The following is a 21,354-nucleotide window of genomic DNA, read 5'->3' as shown; positions in this document are numbered from 1 at the left end:
AGCGCTATAGGTTTAATCTAGTAGCAGCCTTAAGAATTAGAGAGATCGACGAAGCGAAACAACACAAGCACAAGCGGTTGCATTTAATTTCGTCGGATGTTCTTCCTAAAATTTAATAATCGCTGAGAAGCAGCAAATCATTAAATCTTAGTTGCTTCGTAGATTGGAGGGATCAAACAATTACGGATTTGATATCCAGCCTAGCAATAGATTGCAACGAATAATAAACTAGTAGTACTCCTAGCAATTAAACGAGACAATCATGAAAATAAGTATAGAAGAACATCTGATACTCAAAGCATAAATCGAACAATAAAAACAAATTAGATCTCACAGTTTTATTGATTCCGAGGCTTCCGTTTCCTTCGACCAATTATGAAAGTTTAGCCACGCAGGGCCATGACTCAAAGAAGTTAGAGAAGAGGGGAGAAGATGGAAGATAGATGATGTCTTGTGTGTCATGGTTCTCCCCTTTTATACAAGTTTCATCCCATATGCTAGAAACCTAGGAAATCTCCTAAAGAAAGATATTGTAAATACTATCCTAAAATAACAATACACAAATCTACTAATTAAGGAAAATATTAAACATAAAATAAAGGCTAGGATAACTAGGAAGGTGATGTTTTCAATGAGGACTTTTGTTGCCTCATGCTCTATCGATTCTTTCCTTGTTTAAGTCCCCACAAATCAGCCAAGTATGGAGAGAAATCAAATTGCCTTGTCATGGAAAGAGATGCTCCTTTTATGTTGTCTTCTTCCATGTGGTCCCCACAAATCTCTTCTTTAATTACATGGTTCACCACGCATCTTTTCTCTCCTTTTCTTTTGCTTGACTTGTCATTTATTGCTTGGCTTGGCTGGAATTGATTGGATGATTATGGAAAGTCTCAAAGTAAAGAAATTTCCATATCTGAAAACTTCCGCAATTAAACCGCATCAGATCCACATCAGAGCGTCAACTTCAAGCCCGATTTCGACCTTGATACATTCAGTATCTCTCAAAATTCCAAACATAAAAGTTGTAGATCGTTTTCTTGGTGTTCCACAGAATCTTGAATCGTCTCAATCGGAGCTTTAATGAGAGAGTTATGCCTAGATTACGAACTGATGTCAAATCTGTCCAAAATCGCCCAATTAGCTTTGTTTTGCATTTAATGCCTCAATTTGCATCCTAAATCAAAATATAAGAATATTGAGTATATTTAGGCATTAAATAAGTATAAGAGATTAAATATTAAGGGGAAAAATACGACATTTTACATTCTCATCACCATGCATTTTTGTGGGGATTCTAATTACTCTATTGATTTAATATCGGGTTCGAATCCGAGCGTCTTGGTTACGGAGAGGGCGCTGAAGCTACTGGAAAATGGAAATGGTGTCATCTTGCGCGCAAAGAAGGGCGGTCGGTGATGTGCGAGGACGTGGCGTGCGTGGCGGCGATCATGAACAAGGTTCTAAAGGTATCGAGGGCGGCGACGAAACACGCTGACTCATTCACAACGTGCGTATAATGATAATTTGATGAACAATCTGATATGTGGAGGGGCGGCTCGGGTCGGGGTCGTAGGCACGCTGCAGAAACCGAGTCAGAGGATGTAGCCTCTCGAGGACCCAAACACGGGAGACCCGATTGGAACGTTCCAGGAGGATGGCAAAGCTAGAGCTTAGGAGAGAAGAACGTGAAGATGGTCCCAGGTGTGAAACTCTCTGGTTTTAAACAGGGGTATTTTTGGAAAGCTGAGCTTTAAGTGGTCATGTGCGTTGCACGTGACCTCTTTTCCGTCTCTTTGGACGGATTAAGTAGACTGAAGGTTTTAAGTGTCAAAGTTGGTTATATTAAGGGGGTCATTTACCAATTTTTAAACATTGGGAGTCAAATTGCCAATAGGTGGATACATCAGGGGGGTAAAGTGTACTTTCCCCTTAAAATTTAAATTCAAGTTTGATAAAGATCGAAGTTCTCCCTACACCTATTAAAACTAAAATATCCGTAGTATTTTGTCAGGTTTTTTTTTTTTTTTTTTTAATCAAATTCAATTGTTCATCCTCAAATTTTTACTCCCTATGCATCGTTTCCTGCTATGGCTGCTCTCCCTCAGGGAATCTGGTTGCAGCCACCACAGATGGGTTGCATACCTAGGTCACCGTTCCAGCCATACCCTACTGCTTTTCCTGATTCTCAACCTCCTGGTGTTACTCCTGTGGAATTGCACTAGCAATATATGTGCCTTCTGCTGCTTCTGGTCATTTGCTAGCAGGAGCTTTGTGTTACGTGCCCTATTATTATTTAAGTAAAATTAGCACTTCGAGGGGCTAGTCCTCCACACTCAAGCACTCGGCTCAGATGTTTTAACACTTTCAGGTTTAACTCATAAACACACGGTAATATGATTAACCACCCAAAAGATATCCTTCATTTCCACTTCTCTGGTTTAAATCATGTAGCACAACAAAGCAATCGGGAACTGCCAATAATGGCCGAACCCACTACATAACCTACTAAGTTAACTCTCTACAACCCACTTAGCACGTTCCAGAACACCCTGGAACTGTCTTAAGAAATTAAAGGTAATACAGGAAATTACAACAAGACCTATACAGATAAACACAATGACTCTAACACCCTTCTGTAGCTGGTGTCCACATCCGATCATGTTCCTGTAGGAGAACCACATGGCAGCCCTACAAAGGTACATTGAGCCATGGTATCAAGGTACCCTTGTCCGAACCACACACCCAGCTCCCTCAGTCGGATGCATAACACAGTCCCTTCCATCAAAGGACCTTGCCCACAAGGTCCGGAAATCTCCCCTGAAGTTCTTCAAGATCCTCCCATGTCGCATCTTCTTCCGTAGCTCCAGCCCATTGGATGAGCAACTCCGCACCAGCACGGTTCCCTTTTTTCATCAATCTCCTGGTAAGTATCTTCTCTGGTTCAACTGTTAGGGTCCCTTCTTGGGTTAGGACCGGTAGGGTCACCAAGGGAATGGTTCGTGTTCCAAGTTGTTTTTTTAGGAGAGAAACATGGAATACAGGGTAGATTTGTGAATTATGGGGTAGATCCAACTTGTAGGCGACCTGTCCAATTCTCTGAAGGACCTGAAACGGTCCATAATACCGTGGGGAGAGCTTTAGATTAAGTCGGATAGACACTGACATCTGTTTGTAAGGTTGGAGACGGAGATAGACCCAATCTCCGATTTCAAACTCACGGGAAGTGTGATGTCTGTCAGCGTAGACTTTCATCCTATCTTGCACATCCTGTAAGTTCTCCCTGATCAAGGAGAGAATGAACTCTCTTGTCTTTAGGGTTTCCTCAACTGCCTGAACACTAGTAGTTCCAGGTTCATAGGGTAAAAGTCGTGGAGGAGGATACCCGTAAACCGCCTCAAAAGGGGTGAGTTTTGTAGAAGAGTGTTCTAAGGTATTGTAAGACCATTCGGCCAGTGAAAGCCATTTTAGCCAATCCTTCGGTCGGTCACCTGTAAAACTCCTAAGATACCCTTCCAACCCTTTGTTCATAATCTCTGTATGCCCATCTGTCTGTGGGTGGTAAGTTGAACTCAAGAGGAGATCGATACCACTTAGATGGAATAGATCCTTCCAAAAGTTGCTTGTAAAGATTCTATCTCTGTCACTGACTATGGATTTGGGTAATCCATGGAGCTTGAAAATTTGGTCGAGAAAGAGCTGAGCTACTGTTCTAGCTGTGTATGGGTGGGTTAGGGGTATGAAGTGGGCGTATTTACTGAGTCTGTCTATGACCACCATTATCACATTCTTTCCTTGTGAAATTGGCAATCCCCCTATGAAGTCCATACTGACTTCTGTCCATACCTGAGAAGGAATGGGGAGTGGCTGCAATAACCCTGCTAGATGGATGTTCTCCACCTTGTTCCTTTGGCATATGTCACTTCCTCGGATGTATCTTTCTTCATTCCAGGCCAGTAGAACTCCCTCTTCACCTTTGAATAGGTCTTTTGGTTCCCCATGTACTAGCTAATGGACTGCTGTGAAACTGGTGCAGGATCTGCTGCTGGATTGGCACCAAGGAGCCCAAATGTAGTCTCCCCTTGTAGAAGATGAGTCCATTCTGCACGTTGAATTTGGTTGGATTGAGGGCTCCTTCCTGGAGTTGAAGGAGTAGCTCCCGTAACATGGGATCTTCTGGATAAGTCTTTCTGAGCTCTTCTAACCGGTCTGCTCTGATTGTGCTAATTGCTTGCAATTGTGATTGGGGTATGTCTGGTTGATTTGCTGCATCTGTTTCTCTGTTGATGTGTGGCTCTGCTGAATTAGACTGTACTGTGGCCTTTGTTTCTAGTTTAGCATTTTCTGCATCAGCATCTATTTCTGCTATTGATTCTGCATGAGTACCTGCTTCATTATCTGTTTCATCCATAGTTCCTGCATCACTAGCTTCTATTTCCCCAAATGGCACCCTAGATAGGGCATCTGCAGCTTTGTTCTCCCTCCTTCTTTTGTATTCTACAGTGAAGTCATATCCTAGGAGCTTAGAGACCCATTTCTGCAAGGCGGGTATTCCTATTCTCCGCTCTAGTAAATATTTAAGGGCATGTTGATCAGTACGAACTACAAAAGTCTGCCCTAATAAATAATGCCTCCACTTCCTAATTGCCATAACCAATGCCAACAATTCTTTTTCATACGTGGATAAGAATAAGCTCTTCCCTTTCAACCCTTGGCTTAAAAATGCTAGAGGTCTCCCCTCCTGCATTAACACCACTCCTATACCCGCCCCTGAAGCATCACATTCTACTATGAATCTTTTAGTGAAATCGGGTTAACCCAACACTGGTGGGGTGGACATTAATTCTTTAAGACTTCGAAAAGCCTCTTCAGCACTAGCATTCCATCCGAATGAATTTTTCTTCAAAAGTGCCGTTAAGGGTGCTGCCACTCCTTCATAGCCCTTAACAAACTTTCTATAATACCCGGTTAGACCCAGAAATCCTCTCAAGGCCTTGGGAGTTCGAGGATTTGGCCAATTCTTCATAGCCACAATCTTAGCAGGGTCAACCTTCACTCCTTCTTCTGACAGAACATGGCCTAAGTAATCTACCTCCAAACTCCCAAATTTACATTTTGAGGCCTTAGCATATAACTGATGTTCCTTTAAAACCTCAAGTACAAGCTTTAAATGCTTTAGATGTTCCTTATGGTTCAGACTATAAATTAAGATATCGTCAAAGAAAACTAATACAAATTTTCTGAGATAGGGTCGAAATACCTCGTTCATCAATCCTTGGAAAGTAGAGGTGCATTGGTTCCCGAAGGGCATTACAAGAAATTCGTAGTGCCCTTCATGTGTCCGGAAGGTAGTCTTGGGCACATCCTCTGGTTTCATCCGGATTTGGTGATAACCGGATCGTAGGTCTAATTTAGAAAATATCACTGCCCCATGTAACTCATCCAGCAGTTCATCTATACTGGGAATAGGATATTTATCCTTAATGGTGTCTTGGTTGAGCACCCTATAGTCCACGCACATCCTCCAACTCCCATCTTCCTTCCTCATAAGTAACACTGGTGACGAGTACGGACTTTGGCTAGGACGAATGACTCCCGAACTCAGCATCTCTTGGACTAACTTCTCAATTTCCCCCTTTTGATAGTAAGGATAGCGATAGGGCCTCGCACATGTAGGTTTAGCCTCATCCTTAAGGGGAATTTGATGGTCATGGCTCCTGGATGGCGGTAGTTCTTCTGGCTCCTTAAAAACCTCTGGGTACCCTTCAATAAGCTCTTGGACAGCCGGGTGTAACATGATCCTGGGCCGATCTGCTGTAATCTCCATAAGCTGTACCCACACACCTTTGTAGCTAGCTCCCGTGGACTTGGGCATTGTCTCTCTTGCATCCAGCAATTCAGGAGCTGGTGACATCCCTTATAAGGTTACTTCTCGATGGTTATAGGGAAATTTCATGGTGAGGGTCCCAAAATCCCATAAAATAGGTCCGAGACACCTCAGCCAGTCAACTCCTAGGACCACATCACAACCCCCCAGAGTTAGGAGGTATAGAGTAGCAGAAAATTTACAACCCTGTAGTAGAATGGACACTACCTTACATTGACCTTGGCAAGAAAGGGTAGCCCCATCCGCTACCATCATTGTCAGCTGTCCCTTTTCATCAGCTAGCAGTTGGGCTTTTCTGGCTACATTGGGATCCACAAAACTGTGGGTACTTCCGGTATCAATTAGAATAACCACTTCCACCAAACCAATGCTTCCCATCAACCTCATTGTGCGGGGAGTTGGAGTTCCTGCTAAGGCATTTAAGGAGATGCTGAGCAACTCCCCCTCTTCCGCTTCACCTGGAGCTTGTACTCCCTGGAATTCCAGCAACTCTTCCTCCACTGTTTCTTCCTTCTCTTCCCACTCCATTCCTTCCAGAACAAGCAATCTTGGTTTATTGCACTTATGCCCATCTTGATATTTCTCATCACAATAATAGCACAATCCTTTCTCCCTTCTCTCTTGCATTTGACTAGGAGAAATCCTCCTTATGGGTAGGGTAGGTTTCTGAATGGTGTTTCCGGAGTAAGGATAGGTAGTGTTTCGGTTTGGGTAGGGGTTGGAAAATTGATTGGTGGTTGGTTGGTTATGGGTAGGTTTGTTGGTATTTGATGGGGTGGGCAATCGCGGGTAGAATGAGTTGGAAGACCAATTTTGGGACTTGAAATCGGGCCAACCCAAAAGCATTTGGGAGGGTCGTGGGTTTGAGCATTGTTACCATAATTCTCACCTCCTCCTTGAGTCCGCTGACGAAAGAGCTCACCCGAAAATACTCTATCAAGCCTGGAATTCTGTTGGACAGCACCTCAAACTGGGACTGGTACTCATCCACAGTCGAAGTTTGCTGCAATTTTGCAAATGCTCCTATGGGGTCATCATAGTCCGAAAGGGCGAACCTGATTTTCAGAGCCACTACAAATTCCTCCCAACTCCGGATTGACCCTGACTCCATTAGCCAGTTATACCACTGCAAAGCCTTTTCTTCCATGTGGAAATAGGCTATTAGGACCCTCTGATTGTCTAGTACTTGCCCATATACAAAGAACTGCTGGGCCTTAAGAACCCAATTAGTTGGGTCGTTTCCGTCAAACTTGGGGAAATCCAAGTTGACCGATCTGGGATTGATTCCTGCTCCCTCATGGGCTGATCGAATAAAAGAACCACTTGATCCCGATATGACTCCTTCTCCTCCTGTGATTGGAGGTATGTTAGGGCTATTTTCCCCACTTGTTTCTCCCTGTACCATCACCCCTTCAGGATTCTGTTTGGGTGCTTTGATTGCCAATGCTTCCATAATCACATGCAAATTCTCCTCCGTTCGGCTTTGAAATGCCTTGTTGTCTGCTTGAAGTTTGTTGATAGTCTCCTGTTGTATGTTGACAGAATCAGAAAGTTGGGTTAACTTTTGACTTTGTGTGCTGAAGGAATCAGAAAGTTGGGTTAACTTCTGACTCTCAGCTCTGCACTCCTCTCTCAGCTTAGTGAGAGCCTCCGCCAGTTGAGATGTAAGAGTATCTTTAGCCATGGTCACAGGAACGCGGCTCTGATACCACTTATTACGTGCCCAGTTATTATTTAAGTAAAATTAGCACTTCGAAGGGCTAGTCCTTCACACTCAAGCACTCGGCTTAGATGTTTTAAAACTTCCAAGTTTAACTCATAAACACATGGTAATATGATTAACCTCCCAAAAAATATCCTTCATTTCCACTTCTCTGGTTTAAATCATGTAGCACAACAAAGCAATTGGGAATTGCCAGTAATGACCGAACCCACTACATAATAACTGACCCACTAAGATTAACCAACCCAACTGACCCACTAAGATTAACTGACCCACTGACCCACTAAGTTCGCTCTCTACAACCCACTTAGCACGTTCCAGAATACCCTAGAACCGTCTTAGGACATTAAAGGTAATACAGGAAATTACAACAAGACCCATACATATAAACATAATGACTCTAATGCCCTTATGCAGCTGGTGTCCACATCCATTCCTGTTCCTGTAGGAGAACCGCGTGGCAGCCCTACAAAGGTACCTTGAGCCCTGGTATCAAGGTACCCTTGTCCGAACCTTACACCCAGCTCCCTCAGTCGGATGCATAACACTTTGAAGATGCAGACAAAATTACCTCCTCCTGGTATTGGCATCCCCATGGTTTCGCTTTAGAGGGAAGGTATTTACAGTTGTGATTTGCTTTCTTCATGTATTTTTTACGTCATTGCACTGAGATTCTATGTGCTGGTATTTCATTTTCTAAGTAATTACTGCTTCAAATGTTTGAGCATTTGGCATTAGTAATATTACCGAAAAATTGGTGTCCAAATAATATATGACGTGCTAGAATAATTGATTTTTTTCTTCTTTCAATTTTGTATCTTCAACAGAATCTGGCATGCATATGTAGCTAGAGGGAAGAAGCCTGGAAAGTGGCATTTGTTTGGAGTTTACATGTAAAGATCATTAAGCATTTAATCACGTGGGTTCTCCTTCATATAGGAATTCTCTAAGCCTGAAAGGTTATTCTCAATAGGTTTTATATGAGGCACATTATTTCTACAAATATAAATTAGTTTTTTTTTTTTTTGTTGATAAGAAATATAAATTAGTTTTAATCTTTTCTTTTACTGCGTGACTTCTAAATATCTGTAATGAGGGTCCTTAGGACTGGCAATTGGTTCTTTGGCTATCATTTGTGACTTTAGATTAGCCTTGGCACACTTGATTAATAATGACCCTTTTTTTTTTTTCTTTTCTTTTTCTTTTGCCGATACTGTTGTAGCTTGATAAAGTTCTTGTGCAGCCAACTCCAGTTTCAATGTAAGTTTTGTTAATACTTCTTAGGATATTTGTAAAATTATTACCAATCTTGTGTGAAGGAAACAGAAGAGTTCTGATTGACAATCACTATTCCTGTTATGTGGTTCTGTTATCTATATGCATGTTATATTTCACTGCGCCAATTTCATTATCTATATGCGTGTTGTATGCTATTAAGATACTGTTCAGGACTGTTTATTGCTGTAAATTTGTAACTACTTGTAATTACCAGCTGTAAGCATTCAATTACCCATAGGGTGGAGCAAAACGATTGAACTTCACTGCGTATATGTTTCAGAGAAATTTTGTAACTCTGCCCCACCCCCCCAAACAAAAACACAGCTCCAGTTTTTTGCTAATGACTTGGATTATTCGTTTTGCTTGTTTCTTTTTGTTTCATTAGGCATTTAATTTAGGATTTGATTTAGTATTTGTGGAGACTATTATTAACTGAGTTTTATGGATAATCAAAAGAGACCATTTGGCTCTTTGCGGCCATTATGGAGTAATTTTAGCGTTGAAAGGTAATGATCTCTTAGCTACTGAATATTCTTATTCCTGAGAAGGTTACCTCATTGCAATTACAAAATGATTTCCAGATTGGTGCTGGTAATATTGTGTTCCCCTAGCTTCTGACCCAGTTTGTTTCTTTAATTTAATTTAATTAATTAATTATGTGGTTCTAATCAGTTAGAACATTGAAGGCTCACTATTTTTTTGCTGAGAACAAATCAACCCACAAGATAATTTTCAATAACCCAGTTCCGGAAACAAATTTGTTTGATTGATAATGATTGAATGCGTCGTTATCATAATTCATAATTCACATCGAGGGAATTGACTTCCCAGGAAAGGAAAACTAAGTATTCAAGGTTTTTGTGTTTGATTGTATGAGCGATTTCCTATCCAGAGTCAGTAACTTGCTTAAAGCTGTGTTTTTAGCTTTTGTTTTGTTGATTATGTACTCTCTTTTCTTTTTAGGTATGTACAGAAGAAGATTCACTTAACTAAGCAAATAGAGAAGTTCAAACGTACAGCACAACAAGAGGTCACTATACAAAAGAATTTCGCTTACATTTTAAATGTAGAAATTCATTGTCTGCTGTACTAAAGGGTTGGGTTTTAATTTGTTTCTCTATTTTTGGCAGTCAATCATATGATAGTAAACTTCATTTTTATTTCTCTTTTTCTATCCTAATATTTATCATCAATTCTACTCCGATTTATTGAAAATGTCTTGATTCCTTCTAAAGATGTAAGTCCTAACTATATTGTTGAATATCTGCGTATTTTTGCATTTATTGCTTTTGGTTTATTGAATTACGCACTATTGCTCCTTTTTCTTTTGCCGCTTGATTTTTACTACCAAGTTACTAACTTTGCACAAAAAGAGAACAATCGTATACTGTAGATGAACAAGGCACCAAATACGTCTGCTTTAAATGGAAATGTTGCTTCTTTTGCAAGTTCCCCGAACGATTTTTTTTTTTTTTACTGTTTCAAGGAAATGGAGGTTTATTTGTATTTTTTATTTTAGTAGATTGGAAACTAATGTATATGTCTAATTGATTATTGTTTCATTATTATGAATGATGATAGTTTCAATATTTGATAGCCGAGCTTTGTGGAATTTAAGATAAGGGCATGCCTCTTTAGGCTGGGGAGAAAAAAAGAAAACAAATACTGACAGCTTGATGGAAATATCCTCTTTTTTTTTTCTTTTTTTTTTTTCCCAAGAACCGTGACTATTTTAGCAAATTGATTTATTGTTTCGGTTTGGTTAACAGATATTTAATACTACTAGCATGCATTTGGTTCACAAGCTACAAGGGAGTACACCTGTGGGTCTTCACCAGAGTTGTTGCACATGCAAGTTGGTGGTGGTTTTGAGAGAAGAACATGGTCTATGAAATCGTCATTCATGCCCCCCTATAAAGAAAATGAAGTCCTTAATTGGTAATGAAAGCATTATTACTCCTTTAGTGGTTGTCACAAATATACTCCAACATGTCAAACCAAAAAGAGATACATCAGGTATGGAGCTGCGGAATTGCTGTCTTTTAAGACTGCTTTGGTAGTGTTTATGTACAGGTTATTAGGACCGTTGAAAGGGAAATATAAAAATAGATATGCTATTATGGTGATAATTCATGCATGTATGCTTTTTAAGTTTTGCTATTCATGGCAACATGGTTTACACTAAACTTCATTGCTTTTCAAGGTCCATTATGCATTATAATGAAGAAACATTTGATGGAATTACAATTGTATGTACCTATAGGTTGTTACAATTTGGTTTGAAGTGACAACATGTGTGCTATCTAAATTAAATCTCTTCCGTTTTCTTTTGGTATATCGTATTTACTTAATTTTATAGTTTTTTACTTTATTTGTCAAGAAAATTCCATATATACTTGTTCAATAATCTAGATATTAAATCTATTCTATAATATAATATATGTATGATATTAAAATTATAATCTTAACAATTATAGTAATACATAACACAGGGAACCAAGCACGTGCATTGCGCGTGCCATCCCAACTAGTAAAAAAAAAAAAGTAGGCATATATTTAATATTATTTTATTTTTAAAATCATACGTTTCTGACACTGGTTTTGTTCTCTCTTGTAACCAAAGAATGTCTTCTTTCTTTACAAACCTTCATCTACTTATAGTCAGGATATTCATTGATCTACCCAAGTCACCATAAGACCCTTGGAACGTTATTATACTGTTATTATCTTTGTTGTTGTTTGTCTCGTTATGATTTTTATTATTGTCTTCTTAGAACCTAATTGATTCATATTATAGCAATGCCAACTAATCGAGAGATTCATTGCTCTTTATTATCAGATTGACAAGATAATGGAGGAACGGTTGCCAACAAACCAAATTTCCAGACTTAAGTGGCCACAATCTCAGCCCTAGACATTGCTTGGTGTAAGTTTAAGTTCTAGATATATTTCTATGTATTCATATTATATTAAATAAACACCCTAAATTGTTTTATCTCTATTACCAACAAAGGCTTACTTTTACTTTGGAATCTTGGTATGCACAGGAGTTAATTTTGTTAATGTTATTTTGGGTGCACATAGATTGACACTGCCCTGGTGGCCGATATGACTAGTAGATTGCCGGTGGATATTCTTTCTTCTATAATATCAATAATCTCATTGAGGGAAGCTGCCACTACTAGCATCCTTTCAAAAAGATGGAGATACCCTTGGAGGACCTCTTCTAACCTTTAGTTAGATGCCAAAAACATGCTTGGACATTTTTTAGACTTGAACCATTTCAAAAGGCAGCATACTCAGTGGAAACAGAAGCAAAAGGGAAGATTTGTTAGATGGGCAAATCATATACTAGAACTCTATGTCGGCAAAAAGGTAGATTCTTTTAGGGTTGAGTATCCGTTGGGTAGTGATCATGGTTGCAACGTTGATCAATGGATTCAATTTGCAATTGATATGCAAGTCCAAAAGCTTGACATCAACCTGGTAGACGATCATTTGCCAGACTTGTATCATGAGCTCTATAAATTTCCATATTGGCTATTTGCTCAAGCAAGAAACAGTCAAAGATAAAACATTTGTCTTTGAATTTTTGCAGTCTGAGTATTCTAGCAAATTTCAATGGCTTGAACTCTCTTCCATCCCTCTCATTGAAAAAGACAAGTTTAAATCAAGAGAATGTGGATAACATTTTGACTAGTTGCCCATCTTTAGAATGGTTTAGTATAAGCGAATGCCCTTGTCCATTTCGTTTGAAATTATCTAGTGGATGTCGGTTTCTCAGGCTGAGACACTTGAGGATATTTCGTTGCAAGCCTTTAGAAAAAGTTGAAATTCATGATGGCATAAGTATTGCATCAATTGAGTACGACGTAAAGATGTTTGGGTAGGTCTTGTTAAAGAACAGTTCACAATCTGTTTGACTATGTATGACTTTGAATCGTAGAACTTTGAAGTCTGATCCTAGAACTCAAATGACATATGTCCTTGGCACACTTGCAAAAGACTTTCCTCTACTTGAGACTTTATTATTGTGCACTCCATATGTCCAGGTATTGCCACAGCAAAAATTTTAGTTGAACTTTTTGTCATCATTTTTTAACATCATGTCTCTAGTTAATCATTTCTTTCCATTGTCTTTCAGGTTGATTTAATATCTAAGCACTTAACCACATTTACTAGCTAGACTCAAGCAATTGAAGCTATTAGGTGTAAGATTTAGGAAAATCCTGCTGGACCTGACCTCTACTTTTTTGGAGGCGGCTCCATCATTGGTTGAACTTGAGATGGATGTAAGTTATCTTCTATATCTAGCACATTTTTGTTTGATTGTTAAGCTGCACAGGGCTTTTTGTTCCTTGGAACTTTGTACAATCTCTTTATGTGTTTATTTATTTTTATTTTTTTGCTTTTGATACTTTATTAAACTAAGATTTGTATGATTGTTTACCCTTGTTTTAAGCCATAGCTCCATTTTATGTTTTCAAACAAAATATAAGTTGGAGGAGTCTCTAGACTTGGATAAATATTGGGTGTTTTGTAACCTGATTGATGGAAGTATTGCTTCTAAAGGTAACAAGCCAGAGATATTTATTAAACTTTTCTTTACACCATTGTTTGAAAGATTCGCTTTTTAAACGCAAATATCACCTATTGTTTCTAAGACATCAGGAAGGATTTGGCTCCTGACCTCATAACGCCACTGCCGTAATGCTAGAATTTTTTTTTTTTTTTTTCAATTTTCCTGGCAAATAAAATGAAATGCCAAGAAAGTTGAACATTCTTGGCACATTGTAAAACACCAGGAATGATTCTTTTGTTAACTGACAATTTCCAACAATACGTCACAATAGAAAAGATCAACCTGACATTTGTTATAAATGACAAGGTAAAAATGTCAAGAAGTGCCTCTTTTTTTCTTTTTTCTTTTTGTTGGCAGTGTCTTCTTCTTGAAAGATGAGAATTGTTGGAGAAATAACACCTTATTTTGGTGATGGTGAATGCTGGGTTATGTACATATCCACAACTAAAATCGAGCGAGAGCAAATCTCAAAATTCTGGGTCCGGAGGTTCCATCTAAAGTTAATTTAGTACTTGTGTGATCTTTTTTGTTATTATTTTCGTGGAGGGAAATTTTCCCTTCCTTTGAAAATTTTCATGGAAGAAAACGATGAATATTTATTGTGCAGTTTACATGATTTGTTTCTGAATAATGATAAGGATGATTGTATTGTTACTGTTTTGTAGATATTTTAGAACACCATTGGAGATTTATGCAAGTAAAAACCAGAAACCCTAGTTGTTGAAGCATGCAGCTTAGTAATATCTGGGCAGAATAAACCAAAAAAAAAAAAAAAAAACCCTCTAAAGTCTCCAGAATTATGAGACTTTAAAATTATATTTTAAAACCAAAATCATAAAATAAAATAAAAACTTTTATGAAAACTATGAACTTTCAAGCAAAAATATGCACTAAATGTCACATGGCAATTTTTTATAATTTATTTTTATGCGAGCATCCTGAAAGTTTTAATTTCTCATGTGAATCTCAGTTGATCCATTTATTTAGGTTAGCTAACTAAGGTTGGGTGTCACACATATCAAGTCTATCAATACTAATTACAAATGTTACATAAGCGCATATCCCCCTCTTGAAAGCTTAAGGCTTTGAAACTTGATTTGAAGAAATTGAACGAGGAGGTGTTTGGCAATGTAGATAGGAAGAAGAGGATCCTTCTAGAAGAGTTACGTGTTTTTGATGTCATTGAAAAAGAAAGGGCCTTAGGTGTTGAGGAGAAAATAAAGAAGGCTGAGGTTGTGATCGAGTTAGAGAGATCTACTCTCATGGAGGAGGTGAGTTGGAGGCGGACCCAAAAAATTATAGCATGAACATATTATGCTGCCCAAAGGGCTGCTGGTGGTGCCTTTAACAGAAAACTAGTTGATCTCAGCAAAACAACTTCTCTGGCATTTATTTCCAGAATAAATTTAAACAAAATGATAGAACTGCGAATAAGAGGATATAAGGCAAGCTTGCTGTCCTGAAACAGTGCAAGAACACACCAAGATGCCCAATGAAGGGATTATGAACTCAGCTTTTGCAAAACTTATTTAGACCTAGACTTAATCTACCTCTCTTCTTGATTTTTTTTTTTTTCAATTGATAAATGACACATCCTCCTCCTTGTTCTTATGGAAGAAAGAAGTGCCATTCGAGTTGGAGCTTATTGACCTTTTTTTTTTTTTTTTTTTTTCTATTTCTTTTGATAAGTTCTGTTTTGTGGGCTGGCTTTGGTAGATCCTGTGTATATTCTCAGTGTACTTAGGGGCGCCTCATGCTTTTTAATAAAATCTTCTTACTTATCAAAAAAAAAAAAAAAAGGTTATGTTGACCTTTTTAGGGATAACCTGTCTGTTAAGCGTCAAATTTTCAATTCACCATTATTTCTTATCTCTTTTTCTACAACGAAGTTGACTTCAGACTTATGAACTTGGTTCAGGTGGAATAAAAGCATGAGCCTTGATAACTTAGCATATTAATTACAACTTTTTCTTTCTTTGAGTGACATATGAGCTGCCAAATTCAGGTAATTACATACCAGGCCGACGTCTGCTTTGTCATTGTTCTGTGCTGATGAGATTCTTGACATCAACCTATATAGTGGTGCGTCTTAGTGTATTGGTGAGTGTACCAATTTGGACTAATATGGTTTATGTGTCAAGCCTTATAGGGGTTTATACACTAGTTGGTATTAGTGGTCTCTAACGTGGTATAAGAGCTCGATCGGGGCAGCATCATTTGAATGGTCTTACTGATCCTGTTTCTTCCTTGGGCTTAACATTAGGTTTGTTACTATAAATGACCTACTTTCTTTGAATTTCACAATGTTGAGTTTGTTTGGTGGCAGTTTAAATAGCCAAATAACTCTGTTAACATGCTTTGAGTGTGATTCAATAATCTTTGTTTAAATTTACTGTGAAGCACCATAAATACACTGTCTGAACAATTATGTTTTCTATAGCCTTAGTTGCCATTTTCCACTCAACTTCAGTAGCTTGGTGTATTGATTGAAATTTTGGTATTCCAGGCTTAACCTCTGTGAGCCCCTGTTAATGCACTGTGTCACCTTGAATCTTTCAAATTTTAGTTTGTTTGTAGTACTTGCTGACTGTTTCTGAACTGTCCTGACCATGCTATGCACTAATGACGTGAATTTTATGGGAAGGACAGGAAATTTTTTTATGCTCCATAGAAAATAAACTTTTAGTTATTTACCTATGGTCTGGTTGATTGTGATGTGGTTTGACTTATATTTTTTTTTTTCTTTCCTTCTAATTCTCTCAACTTTATAATACCATTTGAGCTGGAAGCTGTTTCTTATCTATGTATTTGGCAGTTGATGGACATGGAAGATGCAAAAAATGGATGCGGAATGATATTGTAGACTCAAAAGAGTCCAAGACAACCTCATGGTTTAAGCGATTTATAGGGCGTGAGCGAAAGCCAGAGGTGACCTGGCCATTTCCTTTTGTGGAGGGCAGACTGTTTATCCTGACCCTACGTGCTGGCGTTGATGTGTACCATATCAATGTTGGGGGTCAGCATCTGACTTCATTTCCATATAGGACAGTAAGTAATGTGGAAATTTTTTTGAAGTTTACTACTGATGGCATCTGTTTGCTACCTCTCCTACATGAATGGAGAATGCTTGCCCAGGAGATCTAAAGAAGGTCCTGGTCAAAGTGAGGAGAACTTGCAGTTTAGTTTGTGGTGTTGTGCTTCATGGCTTCTATTTTACTTCTTGAACTTGATTTATGACTTTCCCTTTTGTTTTTATAAATTTACATTTCCACTGGGCATTCCTAGTCTTTGTTAGTTGTTGATCTGTAGATTTTGTGGGAGCATGCTCCTACAGCTATATTTGTTATAATAATACTGTTTATTGTTCAAATTTCTGGCATTTCCACATAGTCTTTTTTGTTTCAATAAACCCTGTATTGAACCCAGAAATGCTTTGCTGTATCTTCAGGAGTTTACTCTTGAAGATGCAACAGGACTAGCAATTAAAGGAGACGTGGATGTTCATTCAGTTTATGCTATGTCTCTCCCTACTTCTCATCCGAGTTTCTCACCTCAATGAGTATTGGAATTTTCAGACAAGTGGAAAACCCATCCTACACCCAAGAGCAAGATTCAGGTCTTTGTTGGAGTGCTATCTGCTACTAATCACTTTGCTGAACGCATGGCTGTTAGAAAAACTTGGATGCAAGCTACTGCTATCAAGTCTTCAAATGTAGTAGTTCCATTCTTTGTTGCATTGGTAAGGCTTCTGCATTGATCATTAGCATGCATCCAAATATGGTGTCAAAATTTATGGGTTGATGAGTTATCTTCCAGGATCAATTCCATATGAGTTTAAGGAATAGAACGTGGCCCTATTGACATGCTTGAATATGAGAGTTTTCAAGGATAATATTGATGCCTAACCTATTAAGAATATAATAGATAGTGGCAAAGCACAGAAGTCTGTTTGAAACATAAATGTATAGTCCATATCTGAACATTGTCAAATGCATGCATAAAATGTTTGTGGTCTATAGGTGCAAAATTGCATTTTGATGAGCATATAGAGAAGACCAATCGATGATGTACCTATTAGAGTAATATAAGTAAGGAAGGGCAATCTTTTGGTCTCGTTTTGGTCTGTCTTGGGTTATGCCTCTAAGAGTCCTTGACTTGTTTGCGTGTTGGTGGACGGCTGGTAGGCCGAGGAGTGCTATTATTTGGAAGATGGTGCCGACATGCATTCTCTGGTGTGTTTGGAAGGAAAGAAATGATAGGTGTTTTGAGGACTTGGAGAGATCCTTGGAGGAAATTTTAGCTTCTTTTTTTCATACATTGTATCTTTGGACGGTGGCTTTTGTGTCACCGTTGTCGTTTACCTTTGATGAATTTCTTGTTCGTTTTTCACTTTCTAGCTAGGTGCGTTCTCTTGTATACTGCCGGTGTATTGAGGGGCGCCTTACGCTTTTAATAAGACCAACTTATTACTTATCAAAAAAAAAGTAAGGAAGGGCAATCTTGTATTTTTGCATCGTTGGGTGTATGTGTGTACACACCTATATAGAAGCCAGCTACCCTAAGGTTGTACTTTCACAATCTTTTCATACTCTGTTTATCTTATCTGGCAAAACCTCATAGTATCAGAGAATGGTTCATTTCTTTGTTTTTTGGTTTCTATATTCCACACGTGTTTGTGTGTTTAAGGCTTGGAAAGAGGTGTTAAGTCTTACATTGGTCACATGTGGACTTTGGTATAGGTTTATGTACTTGTTGGGCCTACCCTCCCTTTGGCTTAAGCTTTTAGTTTGGACACATTATACCTAGATGGACTGTCACTTTATCCGAGATATGGTTATGTGAACACAAGTTTTTACTTGATAACATTTTGATTGGTTAGGAGATGTATTCATAGAGATTCCGAGTAAGGATATCTTTTTATATGTGTGTGTGTGTGTGTGTGTAATAAGCTAGGGATAATAGACATCTATGCTCTATATTGAGGGGAAGTGTTGAGTTTTATATGTAAGGAATGGCAATCTTGTAATTTTACATCATTAATAAAATGCATAAATAGAGAAGCCAGTCACTCTAGCATTGTTCTCTCACAATCTTTTCATGTTCTCTCTTTCTTTTTTGCCGTCAACACCATAGGATCATTCATGATTAATGTGAATATGCAAATGTCATATAATTGTTTATTTTTATTTTTTTTTATGAGTAATAAACTGGTCTTATTTTTTTGATAAGTAAATGAAATTTTATAAAAAGCATAAGGTGCCCCTCCAAGTACACTGGAAGTATACACAAGGAAACACCTAGGAAGACAAAGAAAAACGAACAAGAAAATCAGAGAAACTAATAGACACGGGTGACAAAAAAGCCTCCGTCCAAAGATACAACATAAGAAAAAAACGAAGCAACAATATCTTCCATGGAATTCTCCAAGTCTTCAAAATACCTATTATCTCTCTCCTTCCAAACACACCAAAGAATGCAAATAGGCACCATCTTCCAAATTGCAGCACTCTTTGACCTACCTGCCTTCGACCAACATGCAAATAAATCTACAACTCTCCAAGGCATAACCCAAGACAGACCAAACCGAGAAAAGACATGATTCCACAAAGTAGAAGCCACATCACAATGAAGAAGGTGGTCTACAGTTTCCCCATCTCTTTTGCACAAATAGCATTTATCCACAATGATGATCTTTCGCTTCCTGAGATTATCCGCTGTAAGAGTCTTTCCAAGGGCTGCCAACCACGCGAAGAAAGTCGCCATCGGAGGCGCCTGAGTCCTCGACACACTCTTTCGAGGGAAATGACTACTATCACCGCCGGCCAAGGAGCTGAAATAGGACTTCACCTTGAACACCCCTTTCTTAGAAGGGACCCACCTAAGCCTATCAGCACGATCTGTACTCACTGTGGCTAAGTGCAACACATGAAAGAAAGATGCAAATACACCCACTTCCCAGTCATGCGCCTCCCTAACAAAGCTCACATTCCATTGGATAGATCCGCCCAAAAACTCCATATTATCCGCAACAGAAGCATCCTTCATCCGAGCAATACCAAACAGATCAGGAAAAGCTTCCTTCAACACCCTATCCCCGCACCACAGATCATGCCAAAATTTTGTCCTAGCCCCATCCCCCACTTCCAATCTAGAGAGACCAGAAAAACTCCCCCACCATTTCCTGATATTCTTCCACAGCCCCACCCCATGAGCACCAACAGGCTCGCGGGAACACCACCCACCCCACAAACTACCAAACTTGGCATCCACGAAAGCAGAGCATCAGAAACCAATGTCTCGGAAGAATCTGGCAACCATCTAATTGCATAAGTTTTTAGTGCCTCCCTAATTACAGTACCATTGATCCATTCTTCCTTTTGATTTGATAGTGATCTGTAAACAAAAGTTGTAATACTCTTAGAAACACTCGTTATTGAATTTCAAGGTTGGCGATATCTTTACTAGAGTGTTGCTAAGGGTACTACAACTCTTTTACAAACTGACGTAGTTGTTTATGTGACACTTACAAAGTATTTTTATTTTTTAAATATGGGGAAAGGGGAAAAGAGGAGAATTACAATGGGGGTCTTTACCGCTCTTAATCCTAAGAGAGGCAAGGAATAAATTTTTTTTGAGAATGCTTCCAAACAACAAGTAGGAAGCGACACATTTAGCAACTAAGTGTGCCCGAGAATTGTCACATATAGAGACCTTAGAAGCGGTCTAGTCTTTGAAGAGGTTGAGCTATTGGTGGTAGTAAGCTAACAAGGGAGAACTCGGTAGGGGTGAGCATGGGGCGGGCGGGGATTGGCTTTTTTTGCCCCCGCCCCGCAGGCGTGCGAGTTCCCCAAAGGGAACCCGCGCCCCACGAAAAATTCCCAGCAACCGTGCGGGGCGGGTGGGCTCGGGGTGGGGATCCGCGGGTATGCGGGGATCCCCGCGGGGATGAAGCACAACATTTTCTTCAGAAGATTCACAACAAAATCCCCAGCTAAAACGAGATCCGACCGGAAAAATGAGCACACCGGCCGGATCTCTCTGTCGAGGTGAGAGAAAGAGAGATTTCGGCCGGATATGTCGCAGGTGGTCGGGATTGAGTCGGGGTGAGAGAAAGAGAAATCCGGCCGGAAACCCACACACACTGGCCGGATCTCTCTCTGTCGCAGGTGGTCGGGGTGAGAGAAAGAGAGATCCGGCCGGAAACCCACGCACACCGGCCGGATCTCTCTCTGTCGCATGTGGTTGGGTATGGGTCGGGGTGAGAGAAAGAGAGATCCAGCCAGATCTCTCTCTATCGCCGGAGGTCGGGGTTGGGTCAAGGTCGAGACTGAGAGATCCAGCAGTTCGCGACTTTGTGGTTGGTGGCCGGTGAGCGTGGGCAGCTGGATGTGGGCGTCATGGGGTGCGGCGTGGGCAGCTGGGCGTGGCCGCGTGGGCGTCGTGGCGTGGGCAGCTCTGTAGCTGGGCGCCGTTCACTAAAGACCAAAGGTGAAGAGTTGAAGACACTGAAGTGAAGAGAACTGAGAAGTGAGAAGAAAGAAAGAAAAGGGGAAAAGAAAGACCGAAGGTGAAGAGTTACACTTCGTCTTTCTTTTCCCCTTTTCTTTCTTTCTTTCTTTTTTTTTTTTTTTTTTTTTTTCAAGCCAGGCGGGGCGGGTGCGGGGCGGGACGGGGACCTGAGAAAATTCAAGGGTCCCCCCCGCAACCCGCCCCGCACCGCGCGGGGGGGCCAAAAATAGCCCCAAAACCCGCCCCATGGGTGCGGGTTTTGGGCTCTGCGGGGAGGGTTGGGGCGGTTTCTGCGGGGCGGGGCGGGTTTCTGCGGGTTTTGCTCAGCCCTAGAACTCGGGCAGTCCAAGAAAAGGTGTTAATGATCAAAATAGAGAG

The 21,354-nt window shown here is 39.8% G+C and overlaps 1 protein-coding gene and 1 pseudogene across 1 annotated transcript; both read left to right on the top strand.

The window, feature by feature from the left end:
* Positions 1-11,056: 11,056 nt before the first annotated feature.
* Positions 11,057-15,520, top strand: LOC133869158 (putative F-box/LRR-repeat protein At4g15060; annotated as a pseudogene).
* A 767-nt stretch (positions 15,521-16,287) lies between these two features.
* On the top strand, positions 16,288-17,514 carry LOC133867633 (hydroxyproline O-galactosyltransferase GALT2-like). Its single transcript, XM_062304384.1, has 2 exons — positions 16,288-16,515; positions 16,916-17,514. Exons 1-2 carry the CDS (start codon positions 16,312-16,314, stop codon positions 17,024-17,026), a joined length of 315 nt encoding a protein of 104 aa, XP_062160368.1. The 5' UTR covers positions 16,288-16,311; the 3' UTR covers positions 17,027-17,514.
* Positions 17,515-21,354: the final 3,840 nt, after the last annotated feature.

This window comes from Alnus glutinosa, chromosome 5, assembly GCF_958979055.1.
Source record: "Alnus glutinosa chromosome 5, dhAlnGlut1.1, whole genome shotgun sequence".
NCBI lineage: Eukaryota > Viridiplantae > Streptophyta > Magnoliopsida > Fagales > Betulaceae > Alnus > Alnus glutinosa.
This window is presented reverse-complemented; position numbering and strand designations above follow the sequence as displayed.